This window comes from Eulemur rufifrons, chromosome 30, assembly GCF_041146395.1.
Source record: "Eulemur rufifrons isolate Redbay chromosome 30, OSU_ERuf_1, whole genome shotgun sequence".
Lineage (NCBI taxonomy): Eukaryota > Metazoa > Chordata > Mammalia > Primates > Lemuridae > Eulemur > Eulemur rufifrons.
In genome coordinates this window covers 118,660,054-118,687,572 of record NC_091012.1, presented here as the reverse complement: position 1 = coordinate 118,687,572, position 27,519 = coordinate 118,660,054, and the positions used below count along the sequence as shown (strand labels likewise).

Genomic DNA, 27,519 nt, shown 5'->3' with positions numbered 1-27,519 from the left:
TAGCATCAGCATAACTGTCCACAGGCCTGTTCCCAGTGTAATTTGGAAAGAGGATAGCTGGGTCTAATTAGAAATATGTGGAAGGAAATTTAGTTTTTGAAAAGAGAGGTTGGAACTCAAAGCTCAGGAAAGGGAAGCATTTAGTCAGGCCTGAGGAAAGCAGAGAAGAGAGGCAGTTGGAATTCCCTTGCTACTTCCAAATCCTAGGGTAGGATTCTTTTACTTTGTGTCATATCTACTTTTGGGCTTCCTCAAATTGCCATTTGTTTCTCTCAGGCTTCTTGTCATCATTCTCATTTATTATCAGCCTTTCATCTTTCTGAGACCCTGGTACCTTACCAAAATTCCACTGGGATTGGGTCTGAAAACTAGGACCAATCACTTATCTACACAAAAGAGTTATTAGGAGTTTAAAAAAAATTTTTTTAAAGATAGAGTCTTGGCCGGGCGCGGTGGCTCACGCCTGTAATCCTAGCACTCTGGGAGGCCGAGGCGGGTGGATCGCTGGAGGTCAGGAGTTCGAGACCAGCCTGAGCAAGAGCGAGACCCCGTCTCTACTAAAAATAGAAAGAAATTATATGGACAACTAAAATATATATATACAAAAAATTAGCCGGGCATGGTGGCGCATGCCTGTAGTCCCAGCTACTCGGGAGGCTGAGGCAGTAGGATCACTTAAGCCCAGGAGTTTGAGGTTGCTGTGAGCTAGGCTGACACCACGGCACTCACTCTAGCCCAGGCAACAGAGTGAGACTCTGTCTCAAAAAAAAAAAAAAAAAAAAAAGGCCGGGCGCGGTGGCTCAGGCCTGTAATCCTAGCACTCTGGGAGGCCGAGGCGGGTGGATTGCTCAAGGTCAGGAGTTCGAGACCAGCCTGAGCGAGACCCCGTCTCTACTAAAAATAGAAAGACATTATATGGACACCTAAAAAAATCTATATAGAAAAAATTAGCCGGGCATAGTGGCGCATGCCTGTAGTCCCAGCTACTCGGGAGGCTGAGGCAGTAGGATCGCTTGAGCCCAGGAGTTTGAGGTTGCTGTGAGCTAAGCTGACGCCACGGCACTCACTCTAGCCTGGGCAACAAAGTGAGACTCTGTCTCAACAACAAAAAAAAAAAGGTAGAATCTTGCTCTGTCGCCCTGGCTAGAGTACAGTGGCATCATCATAGCTCACTGCAAACTCAAACTCCTGGGCTCAAGCGATCCTCCTATCACAGTCTCCTGAGTAGCTGGGACTACAGGTGTGCACCACTACACCTGGCTAATTTTTTCTATTTTGGTAGAGACAGGGTCTCGCTCTTGTTCAGGCTGGTCTTGAACTCCTCAGCCCAAGTGATCCTCCTGCCTCAGCCTCCCAGAGTGCTAGGATTACAGGCCTGAGCCACCACAACTGGCCTAGGAGTTTAAATTTTTTTAAAGCTAAATTCCAACAAAACATTTTGGGAAAGAGGTGGCAAATACTTAATTGATTTTTCAGAATTCCTATTGCTTCCCACGTACATAATTCTCAAAAATAATAAATATATTTCAATCTGCTTAGCAATAACTACTGACTAGTGAAACATGCAGATAATTTATCAAAATTCATCAAACCCACAGGATATGAAGAATTGAGGAAACTAATTTCTTATTGGACTTGAAAAAATAATTTTAAAATAGGTAGAATATTTGCTATTTGTGGTCTGCTATTAGTGGGCTCCTCTAATATGATTAATTACTATATGAAGAAAAATAAAAATGTAGAGAAGTAGACTTTTCTTTAACACATTAACTGCCATGAGAGTTATATTTAACTCACTCTAGTTTTGACCCCAGGGCTGTGTGAAGCATAAATAAAATCTTACTTGTTGATGTTCTTATTGTTACAATTAATATTGACAGTTTAATTCTAAAAGTGTGGATTAAATGAATAGAAGTCAATAAATTTTGTTTTTCTATTCGTGTTTACCTTTAAATTACACTGGAAGTTTTTATTCTATTTTCATAATAAAACACGGCGGCCCGAAGGAAAAGTTTCTGGTTGTTTTGTTTGGCAGTCAGTATGTTAAATCATTACTTTAGAATGTGGGATATACTTTACTTTGCTCCGCTTATCTGATTTTCTCTAATTTATGAACCAGCCACACCCTCATAAATTAAGATTTCTATAGGAGTAAGTTACATTTGTATTGCTTTCTTATGGACTAACGCAATGTTTTCTTTTTTTCAAAGATGGGTGGAACAAGACCCTAAGGAAATTCTTAATTCTGTCTATGAGTGTGTAGAGAAAACATGCGAGAAACTTGGACAGCTAAATATTGATATTTCCAATATAAAAGGTATTTTAATAGAATATTTTACACACATGGTATGCTTTTCTCAATCAAATTTATTAATTCATTCTTCCAGCTCATAACCGAGTGCCCATTCAATGCCAAGCATTTCTGTGAGAACCTGAGGATACATACTAAACAGGAAGATTAAGTCCCTGTTCTCACGGAGCTTTTATTTTAGTTGGGGTGAGACAAACAATAAGAGCAGACAAATACAAGCTAATTTCAGATACTAAGAAGTTCCATGCAAAAAATAAAACCCAGGTGATATGGTAGGGTGTGCCTAGAGGGCTTACTTTAAATTGGATAGCCAGGGAAGGGCCTCTCTGAGGAGGTGACACTTTTGCTGAGATCTCAAAGGCCAAATGGGGCCAGCCATGCAACTATCTGGGGGGAAAGTGAGGAAAAAGAAGCAGCAAAGAAAGGTCCGTAGGTGGGAATGAGCTTGGGGCATTCCCAGGTGAAAAAGAAGGCCAATGTGTCAAACGCAGAATAAAAGAAGGTTGAGTGGTGAGAGTGAGTGGGTAGGTTTCAGTAGGAGCTGAAATTGAGGAAGTGGGTAGGGGGCCTTGTCAGCCATAGGTATGAGTTTGGATGTTATTGTTAGTATCACAAAGAGCCATGATAATGTTTTAAGCAAGGTGGCAGGGAATGGTTTGCTGTTTAAAGACAAGTTCCTGACTGTTGTGTGAAGAGTAGATGGTAAAGGCATACGTGTGGACACAAGGAGACCAGTATGGAGGCTGCTATAGAAGTCCTGAGAGAGGATGGTGACTTCATAAAAAAATGGTAGTAGTAGAGGTGGTGGGGAGAAAGGGCCAGAACATGCTGATGGATTGGATGTCAGGGTAGTAGAGAGAGTAGTGAGATGGGGGGAAGAGATGGGTCAAAGATGATGCTTGGGATTTTGCCGGAGCTCCTGGATAGATGGGGATGCCTTTTACTGAGGAGAGAAAGACTGGAGGAAGGAAATGGGGAGAGGTATTTGGAATCCAAACACTTTACTTGTAAAATTTCCCTAGAATAATTCCTTGTGAGTGTTAGATTATTACAGATCTCTCCGCAAAGTCCTAGCAGTTTTAATAGAATATCTATGTTTGGTTTTTGATTGTTCATGCAGGGAAAAAAAAATAACCCAGTCATCCAAGATTGATATAATAGTATAAAGGGTATAAACATAACATGGAAATTACTGTCTCCATATAGCCTAAATTTTTCTTTTCAAGTTCACCATTCAAGAGCTGTTTTTTTCTTCCTTAAGTAGTATGACTATTAATAGAGGGATTCATCAATTGGTGGTGGTGCCTTGATTCCCATCATCTTGGCTCTGAGACTTATTGTCACTCCTGAGACTTTCCCATATTTGTATAAAGAAAATCTCACTTAAAAAAAAGACTACACATAATCAAACCATTCATTCAGCAAGCCCATAGAGTACCTACTATGTGCTAGGTGTGCTAGGGATACAGTGGAACACAAATAGAGTCACACAGCTAAGGGTCAGGTGGGGGAAGCATGTTAATCCAATAATTACAAATAAATGGAAAATCATGACAATAATGTAGCTATTTTTGTTATTACAGATTTTTAAAAGAAATAAGCACCTAGGTACAATTGACATTTTATTAACAATTTTTAATATCATGTACATGTTAATCCTACCCCCCTTTTATCCCTGCATCTAAGTGGAAGGGTTTCAAACTTCTTTTAGAGTTGCAGTCACTGAATTTTAGATGAGTTGTGCATCCCAGTGATTGTTGGTGATTGTTCCCTTGAGCTGTTCTCTCAGCTCTCACAGTCTAAACAGTGCAAACAAACAATAGGCATTCAGTAGCATGCTCTAGTATCAAAATATTTGTCACCAAAGACATAAGTAATCCAGGCAGCTTAAAGCCTTGTTCAGAATGTAGAATCTAGGGTCACTGACCAGGTCTTTGACATCGGTCTACCTCCTTTACAGGTAAAGTAGGCTGCAACGTGTTGGCCTTCTGGACCCACAAGGGCGCCATTCCTTTTTTCTTATTTTTGTGATGTTTGTGAAGATGACACACAACTGCCCAAGTGACAAGTGCTGTAAAGGATCTTCAGTCTCCTAGACCAGCCCCCTCTAGCTGGAAATGAGGGAAGGGGATGTATTGCAAGTCAGAGCTATTTAATGATGTATAGCATTAAAGCACAGCTCCCCTGACTGGTGCTCTTTTCCCTGGATCACACTGATGATAATCTCACAAACCACTTTAGTTTTTATTTCCTGTGTGACAAGTGAATTACCTTTGCCAGCTGAAGAGCCAATGTCACGTGTAGTCTTACCTGATAGTCATTAAGGGTTCATTATATCTGGTAGTATTTCTTTCATAAATATCAATTTCATTGGTTTTAGTTATCCTCATCTGTCAGATAATTTGTTGATTTCAGGTCACTATGAACAATGTCCCCCAAATTAAAATACACTGTCTCGCCCAAGGCAAGTAAACAGATGGCTTCTTTCCTTCTTAAGAGACTTAGGGAATCAGGCAACTGTTTGCCTGTCCCTAGTCTTAAGGAATTATAAAGAATTATCACAGCAGATACTCTCATTCATCTTCTTTCATGTGATAGAAGTGAAACACAACATGAACTGTTTCAAAGCTGAGAGCATAAAATTCTCAGGGATTAAATTTTCTTGTATCTAAAGCATTATTTTGCTGTTAGAGAAAAGGAAACCACCCCCCATCCATTTCTCCTCTGCCTCACCCTACCCAACATACTCACACACATTTTTATCACCTCTTATATTCTCAGGGGCTTCTCGGGGGTCTCAGGAAGGCACCTCATTCTCTGAAACAACTTTCCAGCAGCAGCTGCATCTCGTTTGCAGTTGTTCTAACTCGCTTCAGGTGCACATTTTCCAGAGATTGTTGTCTTGAAAAACTTTATATCTCTTCCCACATAGCACTTTTAGTATCCCGAAAGCCTTCTTCTGAAGCTCTTAATGTTTTCCTGTGTTTTATTAGGTATTTTTTTCAAAAATATGTTCCAATGATAAATTATTATTTTAATTTTAAAAAAGGATGCATGTCACACATAATTCTACCAAGACAACACTTATTCACATCCTGGAGTATTTCCAAAGGCTTTTTGTTACTAAGTATTTTTTCTTAACTGTGATTATAACTTTTCACAGACAGTTTTAATCAAAATTTAACCAGAGACTTTGAATGTAGCTTTTAACTAGTTTAATTTTACTACTGACACTCAATATAGAGAAAAACACCCTCTAAGCAAAAATATGTAGGTGGAGTATGAACCTACTAGATACAAGAGCAGTACGTGAGTTTTATATGGTAATGGTTATGATATCTGTAACTAAAAGACTATGAGGCCAGGAAATATATATTTTATGCATGTAACTTTCATATTTTCCCAAATGGTACAAATGAACTAGGTGGAGAACTACAAAACCTGAATGTGTTATTCTGAGAAAGAGGGAATAAAATTTAGGAACCATTAGGAATGGCATGTGTGCTGAGATTAGCAACCAGAAAAGTTTTCTTTAAAAAGCATAGATGGATTTAGGGTAAAAATGACAAGAAGTTAGAACATTGAAAAAGTTCAGAGACATCACATGAGACCTGTGTGCCCTGGGGAGAAACAGTTAATAAAAATGTGTTTGTGGCTGGCAGAGAATCCTGGGACACTATTTCACTGGACTTTGATTGTCTGTAAGCAAAGCAATTTTACTTGGCATGAAGGAATTGAATTAAGATTTAAGAAGGAGAAGGAGTGGTCAGGGAGGAACCCGTGACCAAAGAATCAGATTGAAATAGCTCTAGATTAGATTCTGAAGACAAGTTAGACTGATCCCATAAGAAAAAGTAGTATGAGGGGCATAAAATAGTGATTCAAGGATTGTGGCTAAGGGAGCAGCCAGCTTGTTTATGGAAAATTAACATAGTGAGGAGGAATAGGAGATTTTAGTTGCTGTTAATCCAGACTCTTAATAATAATGATATTCATGCCAGCAGCAGTAGGTAACATTTATTGAGTGCTTACTATGTGCCAGGCATCTGTTTTAATATACATTGACTCAGGGATTCCTCACTGTAATGCTATAAAGTGGGACCTATTATCCTCTCAATTTTACAGGAGACAAAACTAAACCCAGAGTCATTCTGCTAGGAAGGACAGGAATTGGAACTTGAACCTTAGCTTTCTGGCTTTAGAGCCTGAGCTCTACTGAATTGTGCCTCAAACTCTCAATCTTACTTTTGCTTGGCCTTGTTTTGGCAGATAACCTTGCCTGCTACTTCAGGGAGAAAGTTGAAGCTCTGGGACCTTAAATCCTCAACTTCCTATTCCTGTACTAAATATCTGGATCTTCTGCCAACTTTCCTTCATCACAAGGGAAGCAATAGCCTTCTGCCCTACTTGGGACTCTTCCCTCCACCTGTGCTGTTCATCCCATCCATCCCCTTCTGTCACTACAATTATCAGGACCATGTGCCATTGACTTCCAGCCCCACCACATCTTTCTTTCTCTTCTTTACTCCTACAAACATTTTTGTCTTCTCTTTTCAAAAATAAACAACCCAGAATCTTTTCTCTTTGCCCTATGCCTCTATGTTTCTTTAGCATACATAGAATCTCAATCATCTTTGTACCTCTGGAAAAGATGTTAAATAAAGTAAGTAAATCTGCATTTGATAAATCATATTAGAACAAGGAACTTGATGGTGCCCCTCTTCTGAGTGCTGGTCAGAACACTCTGAGAGTATTGTGGTTTATTCTGGATGTACAATTTGAATGACATGGACAAATAATTGCATGTTCATAGGTACAATGGTGAAGGGACTTTAAACCATGCCATGTGGAAGCAGGATCAGTTGAAAGAAATTGGATTGTTTATCCTCGACAGCAGAAGAGAAGACTTGAGGGACAAAAGAGCTGCTTCAAGTTTCTCAAAGATTGGCATGTAGGAGAAGGATTAGACTTATATCTCCAAAGAATATGGCTAAGATCTATAGGTGGAAGCTCTAAGGAAAATAATTTTTTTTTAAATACCAAAGTTGTCCAGTAGAGATTGGTCTGCCTTGAGAGGTGTAGTGAGTATCTTTTCACTAGAAGTAGTGTCTGGATGGTCATATGACAGGTGATTCTAGAGGAGATTTGAGCGTAAGAAGTGTTGATTATATGGCCTTTAAGATCTGTCCTAATCTTACTTTCTGGAAGAGCTGGATCCTTTTAACCCATTGTGTTCTACAAGGATGCACATTAGAATTACCTGGGGAGTTTTAGGAATCAATATCAATGCTCAGATCTCACCCCAGGTCAGTTGAATTGAAATGTTTTGACCAGGGCTTGGAAAGTAGTATTTTTTAAAAGCTCCCCAGTTGATTCTAAAATACAGCTAAATCTGAGAACCTCTGATTTAGCTGAACAAAGCTGAATGGAAAAAGATGGTATGGATTAATATTTTACTTATAATAACTCATTGTAAATATAAATAGGAATAAAACTGAATTTCTAACCAACCATAATATAAGGTTATTCAGCATGAGGGATTTTTTTCCTTGGCTATTTTCTTAAAATGCAGGCATGCACATGCACATACACATATAGGGAGGGAAATTTCTTGTAGCAATTAGTAAATAAATCACTGAGGTGATTGTTGGTCTGCTCAGAACAATAAATTGGGTATTATTAGTTTGGAAAGTTATTGCATTCCTTAAAGCAACCTTGGAGACTTTTATTTGGGGTTTGATCTGGGTCCGTGTCTTTGTGTGCTGGTAGTGAAGTGGGAAGGAGTATATAGAAAGAAAAAAAAAAAACTTGGCATTGGGTGTTTGTTCACTTTTCCTGGGGCCACTCGAAGAAAATAAACTAAGTATCATTACAATGTTTCAAATGTTTTTTTGAATTGTTATGTTTAGTTGTGCCTATAAGAAAAGATGAGAGCTATTCTCCTGAAGTAGTTTTCTATGTGTTTACTTTTCTATTTCCTTTTGTTTAACTTTCTCTTTAAAGCTATTGGAGTCAGCAACCAGAGGGAAACCACTGTAGTCTGGGACAAGTTAACTGGAGAACCTCTCTACAATGCTGTGGGTAAGCTGTCATGCAGGGGTATCAAATGTAGGGCCTTTCTCCACTTACAAATGTGGTCGTACTGAAATATCTTGTTAAAAAAGCATGCAGTCATGTTTCCTATCATCCAGTGGGATAGGCAGAAGAGCACTCCGATAAATTAGCTGTTACTTATTTATCATTTTCAGATCAGATATATTCACATATTAAATTAACTCCTCTCCCATGCTCTCTCTTGCCGATTATTTGTCTTAAACAAATGGGTGGATGTTGCCAGAATTGTTTTAGACTCCATGCTGTTTCTGACGTCTAAAAGAGATCTCACCTCCTACCCTCAGAAATCAAAATTACAAATGTTCACTTATCTATCTATAAAGTACTTGTGTACTTGCTCTTTCCATCTAGCAATATGAGTTATTCTTCTGAGGTTATAAAAATAAAATATCAGAATTTTAGCCGCTTCTACTATAAATTTGGCTATTTCAGCAGGGCTTTAAAAACTCATAATCTCAAATATACCACTTTTAAGTATCATATCTCATTAGATGTAAATGACCATGGGTGTATCTTAGCGTCATTCTTAGCACATGATAATTGTTGAGCACTAAGTGACACTGGTACTTCCTAAAAGGAAAATTTTATTCCAAATCCATAATCACTAAAAATTTCATTCTGTCAGATAGCAAAGCACAACTTCTTATCAATAAAATACTAAATTTGTGGGATGGGGTAGAAAATAGAACCAGAAAGTGTCAGAGATAGGATGATTTATAGAGTGAGCTATTTTTACTTTCCAATTACCTTAATAATATGGTTCTTCTAGTATTGATTGGAAGAAAGCAACATTAAAGCAGAAAATATATGAAAAAAGGTATATTGTAAGAGTAGTGTGAATTCTTTGGGAATAATCTTTATAAAAAATAAGGTATTTAATGTTATTATATTATGAGAAAGCATTTAGTATGTGTTCTGTATTTGTGATAAGAAATTCTCAAAAAAATCTCAAAGAATTGCAACCAAAGATCCTGTTACACATAAGTACATCTTTTAAATCTTTATTTTGTTTTCATTCCCATGAGCAGTTCATTTTGAATTTTTAAGTATGGCAAATTATTACAATTGTAATGATCAATACTTAGGAGAGAGGCCAGGCGCGGTGGCTCACGCCTATAATCCTAGCACTCTGGGAGGCCGAGGTGGGAGGATCGCTCGAGGTTAGGAGTTTGAGACCAGCCTGAGCAAGAGTGAGACCACCATCTCTACTAAAAAATAGAAAGAAATGATTTGGACAACTAAAAATATATATAGAAAAAATTAGCCAGACATGGTGGCGCATGCCTGTAGTCCCAGCTACTCGGGAGGCTGAGGCAGAAGGATCGCTTGAGCCCAGGAGTTTGAGGTTGCTGTGAGCGAGGCTGACACCACAGCACTCTAGGCCAGGCAACAGAGCGAGACTCTGTCTCAAAAAAAAAAAAAAAACTTAGGAGAGTATTCTTTGATAGATCACTGTTAGCTAAATTCTTGAACTAGTTAGGGTTTTACTTTCTTTTTCCCCTAGCAAAAGGAAGGGCCTACTCAAGGAAACCAGAAAGTTCCTGTTAAATTCTAAAGGTTGAATTGTAAAAATAGAACTTTGGACTTTCGATTGTCATTTTAAAGTAATACAACTAGGTTAGCTGAATTTATGCTGACAGTGAAGGATTTAAGTAAATGTTTCACCAGAAAATCTTTCTGTTATGTGCTTACTTATTTCTTTTTCTTCAACTGCATCAGTTTGCACCTCTCTCCCATTCTATATGCTTTGCATTATTAATTCAAATGTACCTATGGGATATGAAGAACTTTTTTCTACACTGAGCCACATATATATTTTGAGAATCTCTTATATGTTAAATGTTATCCTAGGTATTATAGAGGATACAATTATATTGGCTGTTTTTGTAAGTACTTTATAATCTAGTTTTAGAAAGACAAAATTAGATTAGGGAATAATCAATACAACAACATTAGGAAATAGTGGATAAATTGTGTGTTGCTAAGTTGAATAGGAATTAGAGCAAGTACATGTAAGTATAGATTTTGAATTTTTGGCATACCTTTCATAGTAGAGGATGAACTTTACTGGGGCCTTGAAGCATATGCTGGATTGTGTTAGGAAAGGGGAGAATTGAGGAACAATGTGAACAAGCTATGAAGGTGAAAATGAAAATGTATACACATATTTAACCAAAGAGTGAAGAAATTGATTGGATTCATGTGTAGGTTGACTCTTTTTAGTAGAACTAGCCATGATAATAATGCTCAGTAAGTACTAACTGCTATTACCGTGGGATTGTGCTAAATATCCATATTATTTGATCTCCATGACCCTGTGAAGCAAGTTTTCCTAGCCTTATTTTATAAATGAATTATAGAAGAGTTCTATACCTTGTCCAATGTCACGTAGCTATAAGTACAGTAAAGCCATAGTTTGAACATAACCACTCTCCAACCTCAAAGCCTGTGTTCTAATTTGGATAGATAGGGGTTGGCAAGGATATAGAGAGTACTGAGAACCATGTAGAGTAGTGTAGACTTGATACACTGGGCAGCTTGGTGCAAAATGGGTGATAAAGGAGAGTTTAGCATTCCACAGTTGTAGAATGGATTATTTCAAACACATCGGTCTGCTGAGAACAGATAGAAAAGGTGAACCAAAATAAAACAAGACTCTGAAGAACTGAAAGGCTACAAAGGCATTGAGAAATTGTGGAACCCAAGATCCAGGAGAGAAGGAAGCCCAGAGATTTAAGCCTGACATTTTGTGTTGCTTATGCCCTAGAGATATCTACAGGTTCATGAAGATAAGGAGGCAAAAGATAGAGTCAGGAGCTACTAAGGGTGGAATGGATATTGGCAAAATCCCAGATTTTGGATTGGAACTGTAAAAGGCCAAATCCTGGAAGTCAGGTAAAGTGGAAATATACCAACCATCACAGGAATTGAAGCTCAGATTCAAATAATCTTTAACCCTGATTGGATTAAGATGATCTGAGATTGCTAATGCTACTAGCCTTACTTCTTTTCCTAAAAAAAAGTAAACCCTTTTTAGAGGAAGACTACATCATCTAGAGCCTCAGATTATCTCTAGAAATTTTCACATGCAATGTCTAGTTTTCTATCAAATATAACCATGTATACAAAACAAAATGACTGAAAACCAACAGAAACAAGTCAATTAGAAACAGATCCATAAGAAATCCAGATATTAGAGTTATCAGACTTTCAAATAATCATTAACATGCTCAAGGAATTAATTGGCAAGATTGATAATCTTGGAAAAGGATTGGAAATTAATTTTAAAATGACAAGTTTTATATCAGAGTAGATACATCTGAAGATGAATTCATGAACTGGAAGAGAGACCAGAACTGGAAGAGAGTAAATATTCAGACTGAAGCACAGAGAAACAAAAGTTGAGAAAATACAGAAAGTGTTTTTTTTTTTTTTTTTTTTTTTTTTTTGAGACAAAGTCTTGCTCTGTCGCCCTGGCTAGAGTGCCATGGTGTCATCATAGCTCACTGCAACCTCAAACTCCTGAGCTCAAGCGATCCTCCTCCCCCAGCCTCCCAAGTAGCTGAGACTACAGGTGTATAGCACACCACTACACCTGGCTAATTTTTTCTATTTTGGTAGAGACAGGGTCTCGCTTTTGTTCCGGCTGGTCTTGAACTCCTGACTTCAAGTGATCCTTCTGTCTCGGCCTCCCAGAGTGCTAGGATTACAGGTCAGAGCCACTGCGCCCAGCCGGAAAAGAATCTTAAGGGAAATATAGGGTAAGGTGAGAAACTAACATTTGTAAGTGGAATTCCAGAAGAAAAGGAGAGAGAGAGAGAGAGAGAGAGAGAGAGAAAGAGAATGGGGCAGAAATATTTCACGGACAACGGGAGAAAGTTTTTCAAAACTGATGAAAGAGACTGGGTGCGGTGACTCATGCCTGTAATCCTAGCACTCTGGGAGGCCGAGGCGGGCAGATTGTTTGAGCTCAGGAGTTCGAGACCAGCCTGAGCAAGAGCGAGACCCTGTCTCTACTAAAAAAAAGAAACTATATGGACAGCTAATAATATATATATAGAAAAATTAACCGGGCATGGTGGTGCATGCCTGTAGTCCCAGCTACTCAGGGGGCTGAGGCAGGAGGATTGCTTGAGCCCAGGAGTTTGAGGTTGCTGTGAGCTAGGCTGACGCCACGGCACTCTAGCCCAGGCAATAGAGTTAGACTCTGTCAAAAAAAAAAAAAAAAAAAAAACCAAAACAAAACAAACTGATGAAAGATACCAAGCTGCAGATTCAAGAAGTACTATGATCCCTGGGCAAGGTAAATACACAGAAAACCATAAACATATGTTGAAATCTGAAGATAAAAAGGAAAGTTTTAAAGTAGCCAGAGGATAAAAGATGTGTAATCTTTAAGAGAGCAACACTAAGGCTTTCAGTTGATTTCTCAATGGAAACAAAGTAAGTCCAAATGTAATGGAATGAAATCTTTAAAATGCTAAAAGAAAGTGACTTCCACATAGATTTCTATATCCAGTAAAAAAAAAAAAATTCTTAAGGAATGAAGGTGAAATATAAAGTCAAAGACACAAAAACAGAGAAATTATTGCAAGTAAACCCCCTTTATCTTAGTCTGTTCTGGCTACTAGAACCAAATACCTTAGACTGGATAATATATAAACAACAGAAATATTGCTCACCATTCTGGAGGCTGTAAGGTCCAAGATCAAGATACCAGCAGATTTGGTGTCTGGTGAGGGCTCATTCCTCATAGACAGCACCTACTATGTGTCCTGACATGGCAGAAGGGGCTAGGGAGTTCCCTTGAGCCTCTTTTATAAAGGTACTGCCATTCATGAGGGCTCTGCCCTCATGACTTAATCATTTCCCAAAGTCCCCACCTTTTAATACTATCACATTGAATATTAGGTCCAAACATTTGAATTTTGGGAGGACCCCAACATTCAGATGATAGCATTTAATAGTGTTTTTCAGGCAAAAGGAAAATAAATGTTCTCAGATGGAAATTAGGCAATAGGAAGGAACACAGAGCCCGAGAAAGGGTAAACCAATCTCAATGAATTTTACTGCATAATACAATAATGTATTGTGATGTTTAAAATATGTGAAGAATTAAAAATACATGGTAACATTAGTAAATGAAAGGAATTTGGGGTAAATGTGGTTAAAATATTTTGAAGTCCTTGTATTATCAAGGATGTGTGTTGTAAGCAGTAAAAGAGTAAAATAATATATAATTAACAAGCTTAAAAGGTGGTAAAATGAAATAGTTTTTAAAAAGACAAGAAAGGGGAATAAAAGGAACATGAAACAGGGAGGAAGGACAAAGAGAAAGCATTTAAATCTAAATATGTAAGTAGTTATATTAAAAAGGACAAGATTCTTCTCTCCACAGTAAAATCTAGCAAAGGAGAAATTGAAACTGCTAGTGAGTTGATGAGGTTAGTGCAATGAGAATGAAGAGAAGGCAAATTGGTAAGACCTTTCAGAGGAAAGATACAACCTCCATGTTTATACAATGGATAGAGCATAAGGATGAGGGAAAAATAAAACAAGGCTGCAAGATTTTCAGCCTGAGAGAACAGAAGGAATTAATTAAGTAATATTTAAGGGGTGCCCACCTGGGGGAAAAAATGGCTTTCTGTTTTGGACAAGATGAGTATTGGACTTGTGATTGAAGCTAATTTCTAGGCAATTGGAAATTAGTTTGGTCAAAATGTAGACTTGAAATTTGATAACATAGATGTGATAATCTCAATTTGGTATAGATGAATTCGCTATAGGAGTGAAGGTAAAATTAATTAATTCAGTGAAAATTTAGGTGTCTTTCTATGTTCCAGGTTCTGTGATGACCCCTGGCATATAGTGACAAACCAGCAAGACCTGGTGCCTGCCTTTGTGTCACGGAAGCTAAGGATAGGAATTTGGGAGCCAGAAGGAGAAAGGGGACTAGAAAATGAGGAAAGAGAAGGAGTAACTGGTTAGGAAGAGAAGCCACTGAGTAATGACAAGAGTAGATTCTGCCTCAAATTTATTTCATCCAGAAAAACATTAATATGTCGTATCTCCATATAGGTCTTTAGTTGAGAGTATCAACATACTATTAAATCTTCAGCAGCTTTATCTTAAAGCAACATCCAATAGAATGGGTAGAAACAGATCAGATTTTCATATATATTTGTCTTTGAGCTTCTTTGGCTTTGTGTATATTACAGTCTGTAGATTTTATACTTTTTTCTCTCTCTCAGTCTTAGTTTGGGCTGCTGTAACAAAAACACCATACGTGGAGTGGCTTATACAGCAGAAATTTATTTCTCACGGTTCCGGAGGCTGGAAGTTCGAGAAGAAGGTGCCTGTAGATTTGGTGTCTACCTGCTTCCTGGTTTGCAGATGACCATCTTTTCATCCTCATATGACAGAGAGCAGAGAGAAAGCAAGCTCTCTCCAGTCTTTTTATAAGGACATTAATCTTATTCGTGAGGGCTCTACCCTCATGACTTAGTTACCTCCCAAATACCCCATCTCCTAATACCAGCATATTAGGGGTTAAGATTTAGACATGAATTTGGTGGGACACAAACATTCAGTCCATAGCACTCTCTTTATATGTTTTCTACCTTCCTTGTCCCTTTCTCTCATACATCTCTGTCACTCTAGGGCTGTCCTTCTCTTCTTCATTTTTCTCTGTCTTTCCTTAACTAAATTATATAACAGATGAGCAGTATTTATTACAAACAAACAAATGAGAGGAACAGCATATGTTTCTCTTTTTTAAAATTTTTCTTTTACGTGGCCTTCTTTGTTTATGGCTCAGAAGTACTTGGCAAGCAGTAAGTTAGTTCATTCACCTCCACAAAAGTAACAGAAATATCAAGATAGGAGAATTTGAGGATACCATTGGTGGCTGTGGCATAAGCTTACTGAAGAAGTAGAAGACTGAGAAAGGCTATTCTGAGAAAGGCAATGAGGTTGTGTTTGTTTACTGACATCTTTTCTAACAGATACAGTTGTAAACATAGAAAAAATTGGGTCCATTGAGGTACAGATGACTTGTTTTAGAAGTTCCAAATATTTTTAGAATTTATGTGTTAATTCTCTGATTTGCAAGGTAAACATTAGTGTGGTATCTAAAATGGGGAAGTGTAACTTTGTAGCACTGCTTCCTAGCCACTGTACCATGACACAGCCATGTACTGTGATGACCTCATTGGTAGATTGGTGAGACCTTTGTGGCCCTGGATCTGAAGCAGACCTTTGGCTTTTCTCACCTCTCTTCAGTTATCCTCCCCCCCTTGGTACTTTTTCTTTCCCTTTTAGCATCATCTCATCAATGTTTTTTTCCAAAAAGTTCCCTCCACCCACCCATTTTTCTAAGCCTTTTCTTTCCAAAACCAACTTTTATTAGTGGTCTACATAACTGGCTGTCCTCTAAGTATTACTATTTTTTTTTTTGAGACAGAGTCTCACTCTGTTGCCCAGGGTAGTACAGTGCCGTGGCGTCAGCCTAGCTCACAGCAACCTCAAACTCCTGGGCTCAAGCAATCCTACTGCCTTAGCCTCCCAAGTAGCTGGGACTACAGGCATGCGCCACCATGCCCAGCTAATTTTTTCTGTATATTATTAGTTGTCTAGCTAATTTCTTTCTAGTTTTTAGTAGAGATGGGGTCTTGCTCTTGCTCAGGCTGGTCTCGAACCCCTGAGCTCAAATGATCCTCCCGCCTTGGCTTCCCATTGTGCTGGGATTACAGGGGTGAGCCACCGCACCCGGCCCTCTAGGTATTATCGAAAAAGATTTGAGTCTACAAATAAACCACAGACTAAACTGAAAAAGAAGCACAGAACTACCCAAGTGGTTCAAATGTGGAGTGGGGGAAGGCTTTCCTTATTTAAATAAGGAAAAAATGTTTAAATGGCATTGCAAATATTTTTTTCTAAGATGTTGGATTTAAAGTTCCCTATGACACATAATTCTTTATGCAGAGTGTTGTACTTTCAAACATTGGTCATCCTTTTTGCCTTTTTTTTTACATACTGATTAATGCTGGGCCAGTGATTAAACCTATGTGATCATCTGTTGAGATCTGAAGGAATCTTGAACTCAATCTTTTTAGCTTTTCCAGAATGGGTTATGTTTCAAAGAATCAGCATGAAAGAAAACTGTAGATGACAAACCACCTAAAACTCATAGCACTCTTGTCCTTAAACAACAGAAGTATTGTTTCTTTGGAATGGAGTAGATTTTTTAGTTTTATAAAATCTGGAATATTTACTTTATCAAGATCCACTTATTTTTCATTATTTCAAGTCTTTTATTACAAGGTTCTTTGAAAGCCTTACATCTCTTTCAATCCTGGGCAAAGAAATATTGCTGTATTTTGTAGTGATTGAATTCTTCAACTCTGGCTAGTTTAAATAAAAAGAAACTGACTTAGATTTCAATTTTGAGGTCTCCAATCTTTAATATTTCTTTTTATCCCATTTAAGACTATATCATAGAAGTTTAATTCTGGATTTGGACTCTGGGTTAAAATTTTGGCTTTTCCACTTCTTTTTTTTCTGTGCCTGTTCCCTTGGCAGTTAAACTGGGGAGATTAAAATTATGGACCCCATAGGTTTGAGGTGAAGATCAGTGAGTTAATACACATAGGGTACTTAAAACAGTGCCTGGCAGACGATAAGGCTTCAGTGTTAGCCATGGCCACTGTTCTGAATTGGCTATATAGCCTTTTAAATCTAGTAATGCCAGATGTAATAATTGGTTTATACATGACAGGTGTTCCTAGGGAAAATGCAGAGCCTATCTGGGGTCACCCACAGTCAGATTGATCATTGACATTTATACACCTAAGAGCTGAAATAGGTTTCAGTCTCCACCTTTTGGCATACGTGTATGTGTGTGTGTGCGCGCACATGTGTGTATGAGAGGAAATGGGTTTAACTTACTCTTTCCTTCCCCACTCTCCATTTTTGTTTTGGCCCCACCTGTTTCTGAAAATGTCATCAGGTGATGAGCAGTCATCAATATAGTTTCTTCCTCCTTGCAAACAACCTCTTACCCAGCTTAATTAATAGCTTAACTTTTGGCAAATGGTAAAACATAGCAATTAAATCTGTTTTACTATTATTTTGTCTCTTGTCAGGGAAACAACCCAATAACACTTTGCATAACTGTCAGCAGTCCTTGCTTAGGATGTGTTCCATAACCTGGAGGACGTAACCTTCATCTCACTTCCCATCGCCCTAGAAGCTCCTCATAAGAAACCATCTCAGAGGAGATTTATTATTTGCCTTTGTTTCTAGTCAAGTAGAAATAATTTAGATGATCTCTGTGGTTTTTTGTTTAGATTTTATTTTGTTTCTTAGATGCTTTTTCCTTCTGTGGTTACAACTAACCAAAAATTATGCAAATTTTTAAAGTTTTATTCTAAATATTCTAAAAATAATTTCTTCTTCTGTACTGTTACTGTATCATTAAACTAACCCTGGTCCATAAAGATTGAAGTGACTACATTTCTCTTTACTCTTAAAACTTTTTTTTTTTCAGAACAAACTAAATCTACCAGACATTGGGTGTGACTTTGTTTAATACAAGTGAGTTTCAGATCATCCAAGTTTTTTTTTTTTTAACCTATTCATTCGATGATCTGGACCATTTAATTTCAATATACTTGGTGTAGGTATGGGACATGCCTTCTAGAAGTAGGTTGTATACTGTTCTGGACTCCCTAGCATCTATTTTCTTCTATTTTTTCCTAATTGCTTTGGAAGCTAGCAATTCCTTGTTCCCTCTAGACATGTTGTCCCTTTCTGTAGAAGTGGGCTTTATCTTTAGCCACCCAACTAGAAAAGTGCTTTCTTGGGGCCCTGACTTCCCAAAGCAGCCATTTCATATCTTACCGCAGATGGCCACAACAGATTGTAGCATGCTCCTTATCACTCCTTTCTAACAGCCCCGACAGTTGTGCTCCCTCAATACATCACACATCATTTCAATTTAGTGGTTGAGTGAGCATTCAATAACCAACTAATCCACTTTTCTAATTATGATGCATATATGTTGCCAGGTAGGCAAGAGTCATCCTAAGCAAGAAGCAGGTATTTATTTACCTGTTCTTCATCCAGATGGAAATACTATTGAACCAGAGATTCAGACTGGACTTCCTTTGTTCCCTTTCTACTCCATGTCTCTTCCTTTTCTTTTTCTACACTCAAATGTGTAGAAAAATGTTCATTCTGATGAACTTGCCCAAGTGATCTACCATTTCCTAAGTGGTCAGCAAGAGACCTTGAATCTGGCCATCTCTAGCATGAATTGCCCTTATTTCTCCTGATGCTCCAGCTGCTCCAGTTTCTCCTGGCCCTTCAGTTCCAGTTGCCGTTGTTCCCTCTGGCTCTTCAGTTCCGGCTGCTCGTACTTCCTCAGGTATTGGTGCTCTGGCTGTTGTTCACTTCCCAGCCTTCCAACTCAGATATGTTGGGGGAAATTGCTGCTGTTAGATCTCAATCTGTCACTTCTTTGGATTGTTCTCAGAAATTACCTACACAAGGGGCTTAGTCCTCCAGCTTGGGATCTTCTCTTTGGCTTTGGTCTCTTCTGCAAATCTAATTCCACCATATTAGCTACTTTAATGAGTTTTCTAATCTTTTTGTTCTTAATTCAATTAATTTTGAGCATTTGTGAGTTGCTTGGTAGTGTACCAACCGCTGACATTTTTCTCTTTGGCAGTTTTACTAATTCATTCCATGTATTCTAATTGCCTTAAAGTCTTTGGCTGTAGAAACAAAGTAAATGTCATGACAGCCTTCTGTGATCATAGAACAATAGAAGGAGAAGGATTTTAGAGACCATCTAGTCCAGCCTCCTTATTTTATATTTAGGAAATCCAGGCCAAGAAGGATAAAAGAGTTGTGTAAGTCACATAGTCTGTTGGTGGCAAAGCCAAACAGAATTTTGTTCTCCTGATTTCACATCCAGTGTTTTGATTCTTTGTGGTGAAGATTTAACTCTGTGGATACTTGCCGGGTGTGGTGGCTCATGCCTGTAATCCTAGCACTCTGGGAGGCCGAGGTGGGTGGATCGTTTGAGCTCAGGAGTTCGAGACCAGCCTAAGCAAGAGTGAGACCCTGTCTTTTTAAATAATAATAATAATATATTAACTCTGTAGATACCACTGTTGTCAGTCATAACTGCAAACTTTCTTTTTTTATTATTATTTTTATGTTTTTTGAGACAAAGTCTCACTCTGTTGCCTGGACTAGAGTGCCGTGGCATCAGCCTAGCTCACAGCAACCTCAGACTCCTGGGCTCAAACAATCCTCCTGTCTCAGCCTCCCAGGTAGCTGGGATTATAGGCATGCACCACCATACCTGGCTAATTTTTTCTATTATATATTTTTAGTTGTCCATTTAATTTCTTTCTATTTTTTTAGTAGAGATGGTGTCTCGCTTTTGCTCAGGCTGGTCTCGAACTCCCCAGCTCAAATGATCCACCTGCCTCAGCCTCCCAGAGTGCTAGAATTACAGGTGTGAGCCACCACGCCCGGCCCAAACTTTCAATTAAGTAATGAAGTGCCCAGTTACCTAAGTGGTCCTTGTCAAGGAGCAATAGAGTCACAGAGCCACTGGGATTCAGGGAGCCACCTGATTGTCATTTTTTGAGTTTTGTTTTTAAGTAAATGATTGGAATACACCTAATATCTTAAAGAAAATGCATGCCCTAGAAAAGATGTTCTCATGTTTTAGTATTATACTGAATAATGTGGGATACTTTTCCTACCTGTGACCAGAATCCTGCAAGGTAGGGCCTGGATGTGTGATTTCAAAGTTTTCTAGGTAGTTCTGGTATGCTTTCTAGGTAAGAACCACTGCTGTAGAGTCAAGCAGTGTTTCTCAAAGTGGGATCATGAATTTAAAAAACAGATTTCTGGTCCCCATTCCCAGACCTCCCAGAATTTCTGGGAATGGGGCCTACCTTTAAGTTCCCTAGTGAATGTTATGTCCATTAAAACATGAAAAAAAAGCACTGTTCTAGAAGGTTTTAAGTCATTAAAAAAAAGCCTACAGCAGTGACTTTCAAATGTATTTGTTCACGTTCCTTGGTAAGAAATATATTTACATCATGACTCAGCAAATCCATATAACTAAAACATAAGTTTCACAGATTAATATTTATCTTACCAAGTGTAGTGAACTCTGATATTTTCCATTCCAATTCACCCTATTTCATTTTTTTTAAAGTAGATAATCAAAACTCACTAAATTGATTTATAAACTCATAGCTCATTGTAGTTTCAAAGACTGAGGATTGAGATATGCTTGGTAATTCTACCTATCACAGATTTAAAACTTTTTTAATTCTTCTACTTTTCCCAATTACTCCTGTTAAGCCAATAACACTTGCTAGAGTTGCTTACCTATAAGGAAGGTCCACTTTTGTCATAGTCATTCATACGGTACTGCCACTGTGTAAAAAGTGGACTGTTCTTGTTCTCTGGACATGGGAGATATTGTCACCTCCATGATGATGTCACTAATGGCTTGTATTAATCACAGTGTTAATAATAGGAAATTCAATCTCAACTAAATGAAGTTTTTTTTTTTTTAAATGGGAATTCTTTTCCTCATGGAACCAGTGATCCAAGGGTAGCTTAGTTCAGGTGCTGTTTGGTTCTGGACTTAGGCAGTGTTACTTCCATCCCCCCTCAAGTCTGTCTTTCCTGGGATGGCTCCTGATGTGGCAGATTCAGCTCTGTATTCATGGGGGCAGCAGGCCCAAGCCACATACTGTCAAGCTCAGCTGAGAAGAGGGACTCTTTGCAGACTGAGCACAAATCTCGATTGGCCTATTTGACCACATATTCTCTCCTGAACCAATCACTGGGGTCCAGACCCAATCCTGGAGCTAGGGGCAGGGTCAAATCTCAGGCAAATCTTGTGGCTGAGGATGAAGGAGGGCTGATTTCCTAAAGAGAATTTGAAATACTGCTCCTAGACACAGGAGGAGTGGATGCTGAGCAGCAAATGTAGACGTCATCTATAGGCCATCTATTTTCGTGGTCTTTATCTTTTTCCTCCTATTTTCTTGGTTGTGATGCATCTTTTCTTGCTGCTTTTCATACCTACAGAAACCAGTATCTTGTCCCGTAGTCCCTGATTTAATTCTCATGGTAGTCATTGTCAGAATCAAGCACAAGGCCCTCCAGGGAAATGATAGTTTAAATATTTAGAAAGAATTGACTCAAATTTACTACAGAAAAGAACTGGCTTATAAATGAATAGAACAGAATAATATATTTAACAGTGAATCAAACTAGACAATGACTGCCAACATTCAAATGTGTAGTGGGCAAGGTTGTATAATCTTCCCTGGAGACCTTTAAATAGACTATGGGCTGAGTCTTTTCTGGAGGCATCTGAGCACAGTGTCCTAAAAATATCGAATGACCACTAATAGATTAAAAGTTACAAAAGTTATGTACAAAAAGTAAATCTGACAAACAAAGCTCAGGTGACTCTATTGGTTACCTTTCACACTTGCTTTATATACTATAATATTTAATGTTTTCTCTTTCTCAAGCCTGCTGTCATGAAGCAAAACAGAAATACTTTCTACTAGGAGATCAGAAAGTAGACAATAGCTATTTAGTAAAGATAATGTTGATCTGTTAAAATGGAAATGTTTTTTCAACAATCCAGCATAGAGAAAGAATGGTGACCTTTAAAAAATTCTTTCAATGATCCCAGGTCTAGCATACTTTGAAAGATTTTAATATAAATAAACATTTCATATATGAGAGACTAAATCTTTTGTTCCCTTCATAATAGGATCATGTTCTCTACTTTGTCTTTGTCACAAATTGCTCCCAAGTTTTTTAAGATACATACTTTATACATGAAGCAGTGATCCTGGGCTGTGCATTTTACACTACCAACTAGCCTGCCTAGCTTTTAGATCTTCTCTGCCCTCATGTGTGCTTAGAAAATTCATATTCCAATAAGTACCCTAAAGTTTTTATTGTTCTCCTAATTTGGTCTGTAATTTTGCATAAAAGCCTTAAATTCTCCCTTGTAAATTTATTCTCTTCTAACAATATGTTCATTCGTTTCTAATTTTCTAATTTCTCTCAAAAGCTATAGCATTTGAATTGCTTATAGAAACTAATCAGTCTCCTATCCTTGGCAGTAATTTCATTAAGTTCTTGTTTTTAATGATGTTTTTCATATGTCATTATATTTTGGTCTATAGTATGGCTTGATCTAAGAACCCAGTCTACCGTCGAGATTCTTAGTAAAAGAATTCCAGGAAATAATAATTTTGTCAAGGTAAGAAATCTCTTCGAAAGTATGCTATAAGAATAATGTTTTTTTTTAAATTTCAGATTTCACCAGAAAGACCATCTGGGCCTTGCATCTATGGCATAATAGTTATTTGATACAATTCATAGTATATTTCCCTCAGATAATTGAGGTCAGCTTGTCTTTACCTTCCTGTCTTTCTTGCCCTGTGGTGGATTAGAACAATAATACCCTAATATTGACAGGATGCAGGGGATTATAATGTGTGGCTTACGCCATACTCCCCAAGGGATGCTTTCCTTAATTTAACTATGCTTTCCAGGTCCATCCCTATTGCTTTCTACTGCCCATCGAAGAAAGCTCTAGGTACTTTTGAATTTTTAGGCATCTGAATTGAGGGAAAGAGAGAAAGTAGAAGACACTCTAGCCCTTTATTGAACTCCTCTTCCACTTTCTTCATATGAAGAAGGCTCATAAAATTTGCCTAATTTTCAGTCCTTGTTTAGCTCTCTCTTCACATAAAGGAAGGGAGAGAGAATTTTTGAAAGAGACATTTTTCTTAATAAGGTCAAGGCCAAGTTCTTCTAGGATCCAAAAGGAAGTTCCCTTTTTCTGTTTGTTTTTTTTTTATTTATTTATCTCCTTTTAATTTGTCAGTGGGACTCTTATGGCATTTTCTCTTGGTCCTTGGTTCTGAAACTAGTATTTAAATCCTGTTAATTGCAACAATCTAACAAACCTTTCCATGCCCCCTGCCCCACCCCAATAACTTCAGGCTTGTTCCAAATAAGCCATTTTCTATTCTGTTGTCTTTGTTACCCTGCCTAACCCTCACCCCACCTCTACCTGCACTCTGCTTCAAGAGATACATGTTTTTCTCTCTGATGCCATTTCAGGCAACTTTTACACTTTCTACCTATATCATGACATAAGATATTATGTACTACCTCATTATTGGCTTTTTAGGATATTTTCTGGTTATCCTGTGAAATGATCCTTGGTCTATCAAATCAAATAAATATATTTTCATAAATCATTTCCTTCCATTATTTTTGAGCATTGATCCTTTTTATTTGTCTAGGAAAGCTATAAAACCTTGAGTTAAGACTCTTAACATACAGGTTACATTAAAGTATTAAATCTTTTGGTTTGAGTTTTCTTATAAAACATACTCATATGAGATAAGAAGGAGAAAAAGGTATCATTTTCTGTAGTCAGGCAATAAATGAAAATAGGTCAGGGAGGGGAAAGAGTTGCATTACTTTTCTGTATGTACTTTCTTAACCACTTTAATCATCCTTTAGAAATAAATTTAATATTTAATTTATTAACACAAATAAGAGCTAGATCTGACCCATTCTCAAGGAATATTGGTAAGCTTGTATGTGTTTTATTTTTACCCTTTAATTATTAGGTCCACATTCCCTCTGTTCAGTGTATTTGCTGAATTTAGACAAATGCTTTCTTACATAGAGCAACTTTGTGTTGCTTTAATTTGGCATGTCTTTGAGCTCTACTTTAGCCTCCACTAATTTTACATTACTTATTTGAACATGCATATGTATATACAAAAGATATATTATTGTTATTAAGTCTTATATGTTTGAAAACAAAATTTTGTGGTTATGGTCATTAGTTTGTGATTTGATATACTCTCTGATTTTCAATAGTTTAAATATCACTTTCATGGAATACAAAATAAACAGCAGAGCTTTGGCTTATGTTTGACATACAATACTAATTTACCAGAAAAGTTAACATCTGTGTTGTCACTATCTAATTACAGTCCATTATGTCATTTAATTTTCTCTTTACCTTGCTACGTGGATGCTCTTTGAACTGCAAACATATTGGCGTGATCTTTGTTCATGAACACACTTTCCTGTGCCATGAGACAGGAAAAGTATTTTCATTCATAATACTATGGGATTGCCTTTAGGGCCATTAAATATTTTGTGATTTGTTGAATTCTTTGGTTTTGTGGTTTTGTTTTAAACTGTTATAAATTTAATTTGCTGACTGAACTCCATAACTGTTTTAGTCCAAGACAGGCCTTCCACTTAGCACTTACTTCAGTGCAGTGAAACTTCGTTGGATCCTTGACAACGTGAAAAAAGTTCAAAAGGCTGTTAAAGAAAATAGAGCTCTTTTTGGGACCATTGATTCATGGCTTATTTGGGTATGTTTAAATATAATGTAGATATGGAGAATTTTTTTTAGAAATGTTTTTGTACTGCCTTGTCTAATGTTTTCTATTAACAGTTCAAACTTTTTAGTTAGCAGCATTAAGAAAAACCACTGAAAAAGCAACAGAACATTTCAGCTTCTATTTGAGAGGCATTTTTGCCTACTTCCTTTTTATTTCTTCTTGCCTTATTTCAGGGAAAATGGAGGATAATTACCAAAGCTATATCTCATCTCTATTATTGTTAGGATAAGTAAGTTAGGTAGCCTTTCTCTCTTGCCCATCACACTCCTTTCCCACTAACCATTTCTCAGAAGAAATAACTATTTCACATGACAAAACACCTACGCTACTTTTATCATTCTCTTTCAACATTACACAGCTGTATCCTATATAATCAAGCCATTATATGAAACTAAATCATAGTGGAAATTTTTGTTATAGAATCTTTTTGCCTAAGCTGAACATGACTGAGTAGAAACTAACATTTCAAACATTCCTAAGGTATATCTTGAAAGTACATGTCCGGTGGTGGTGGTGGTGGTGGTGGTGAGATCTGTCTCTCTCTCTCTCTCTCTCTCCCCCCCTCACTCTCACTCATTCTTTGTTATTTTTATTATGGCCATTTTCCAGTGTTCCAAAAGGAGAGGGAATACTATAATGAACCTCTGCAACAGTGAGCCAGCTACAGCTGCCATCAACCTATGGCCAATCTTGTGTCAACTATACTCACAAACTTTTCTCCCCACAGATAATTTTAAAGCAAACCCCAGACATATAATTTCATTTGTAAATGCTTCAGTAAGTATGTGATGATCTTTTTCAACATTTAAGAGAATATTATCCCTGTTCTCACTTTGCTGGATCCACAGAGCAGATCTTTCAGAACTGATACCAAGGAAGAAGCTCCTTCTCCACCCCTCCCTGTGCTCGGCCAGGGCAGGTTGTGTTTTGTGCTCATGGCCAGCTTTTTTCACCTGTGTCAGTCACAGTTGAATGAGTAGCTCTGACAATTGCCTTGAACCAGAGAAAGGCAGGATTTGGGAATTGTGAGCTTCAGGAGACTCAAGGGAACACACACATTTTGGCTGTACCCCAGGGGATACTGTTTATCCACTTTTGTTCCTTTCTTACCTCTAAATTGCTTCCACATAAAGGAAGGCAGCTGTGCTTCCAGTTCATGTATGAGGGTACACCTGAGAAAGAGCTTTTAAAACTCTGATTTTGGGATATATGCTTGGGTGAGTGCAGACATAGCTTAATAGAATTGTTATTTAAAAATGAAAGAGATAGCAACAACACAGGGTTCTCTACGATCCTTAAGAGGCAGACATTTCAATTTATTTCATCTTGCCCAATTTAATAAGACTCTGAGTTTTCCAAAGATAAGAGATGAAAACAAAACTGATTTTTTGTTTAGGTAGCTAGAATTGCTCTGACAAGGTAGTCAGTAGCCATATGTGGCTATCGAGTCCTTGAAATGCGGTCAGTCCAAATTGAAATCTGTAAGCTTGAAATATACACCATAATTCAAAGATTTAATATTATACAAATAAAAGAAGATAAAATGTCTCAGAAATATTTTTTACATTGATTACATATTGAAATGTTTGCATATATTGGATTAAATAAAATATACAGTATTAAAGTTAATTTCACCTGTTTCTTTGTACTCTTTCAATGTAGCTACTAGAAAATTTAAAATTACATATGTGGCTCATATTTTATTTCTATTGGGCACTGCTGAAAACTAGATAACCTGAATGATCCATTCTTTTACTTTATGTGGTCTGCTGCTGATTAGGGCCCTTCACAATATGTAAATTAAATTGCAAATAAGTACAAATTTAACCTTTTTCTAAAATTCTATCTAGAGTTTGACAGGAGGAGTCAATGGAGGTGTCCACTGTACAGATGTAACAAATGCAAGTAGAACGATGCTTTTCAACATTCATTCTTTGGAATGGGATAAAGAGCTCTGCGAGTGAGTTGTGTTTTACTCTAAGTATAGTTTCCCAATACGTTATCTATTTATAACCTAAATCCTACTGTTTCCAGATGTCACCAGACCATCAAAATTTAACTGTTGATATTTCAACTACAATTGCAAGTCTATGTTGTGTGTTTTGTTAAGAGAGACTATTATTGCATATATAATAAGCAGGCCAAGTTAATTCTTCATGGAAGATTAATTTTCTTTAAAAAAGTACTTTGGGTTCTATGTGCTTTTTAATTTTATTGATTTGGTTGCATACAGTTAGAATGTTAAATGTCCAAGCATACAGTTATTCTGTTGGCTTATGTATTTGTTACTGACTCTATACTCAAATACATTTATTTTCTGATTGTTAATTATATTTTTTGCATTTAAATACATATAAATGTTTCTAGATGTTTAATTAAAACAGTGAGTGTTAAATACCCAATCTTATTGTCTTTCAGATTTTTTGGAATTCCAATGCAAATTCTTCCAAATGTCCGTAGTTCTTCTGAGATCTATGGCCTCATGGTAAAAAAAAAAAAAAGTTTTTTCACTTTAAAAAACCTTTACTCTTCAAAATTCAAAAGTCAATGGTGTTATGTTTTATAGTTTGTGATTTGAGACTTTTT

General features: G+C 37.3%; 1 protein-coding gene across 4 annotated transcripts in view; it reads left to right on the top strand.

Annotated features, from left to right (window-relative positions):
* Positions 1-27,519, top strand: part of GK (glycerol kinase) — a 70,570-nt gene that overhangs the window by 10,888 nt on the left and 32,163 nt on the right. For 3 of the 4 annotated variants that reach the window (XM_069464115.1, XM_069464114.1, XM_069464111.1), the window contains exons 3-9: positions 2,211-2,317; positions 8,315-8,392; positions 18,768-18,851; positions 22,675-22,751; positions 24,766-24,903; positions 26,784-26,893; positions 27,352-27,418. In XM_069464115.1, the coding sequence (XP_069320216.1) occupies positions 2,211-2,317; positions 8,315-8,392; positions 18,768-18,851; positions 22,675-22,751; positions 24,766-24,903; positions 26,784-26,893; positions 27,352-27,418 (661 nt within the window). The remainder of the gene's footprint in view (positions 1-2,210; positions 2,318-8,314; positions 8,393-18,767; positions 18,852-22,674; positions 22,752-24,765; positions 24,904-26,783; positions 26,894-27,351; positions 27,419-27,519) is intronic. The other variant, XM_069464112.1, reaches the window with a different exon arrangement.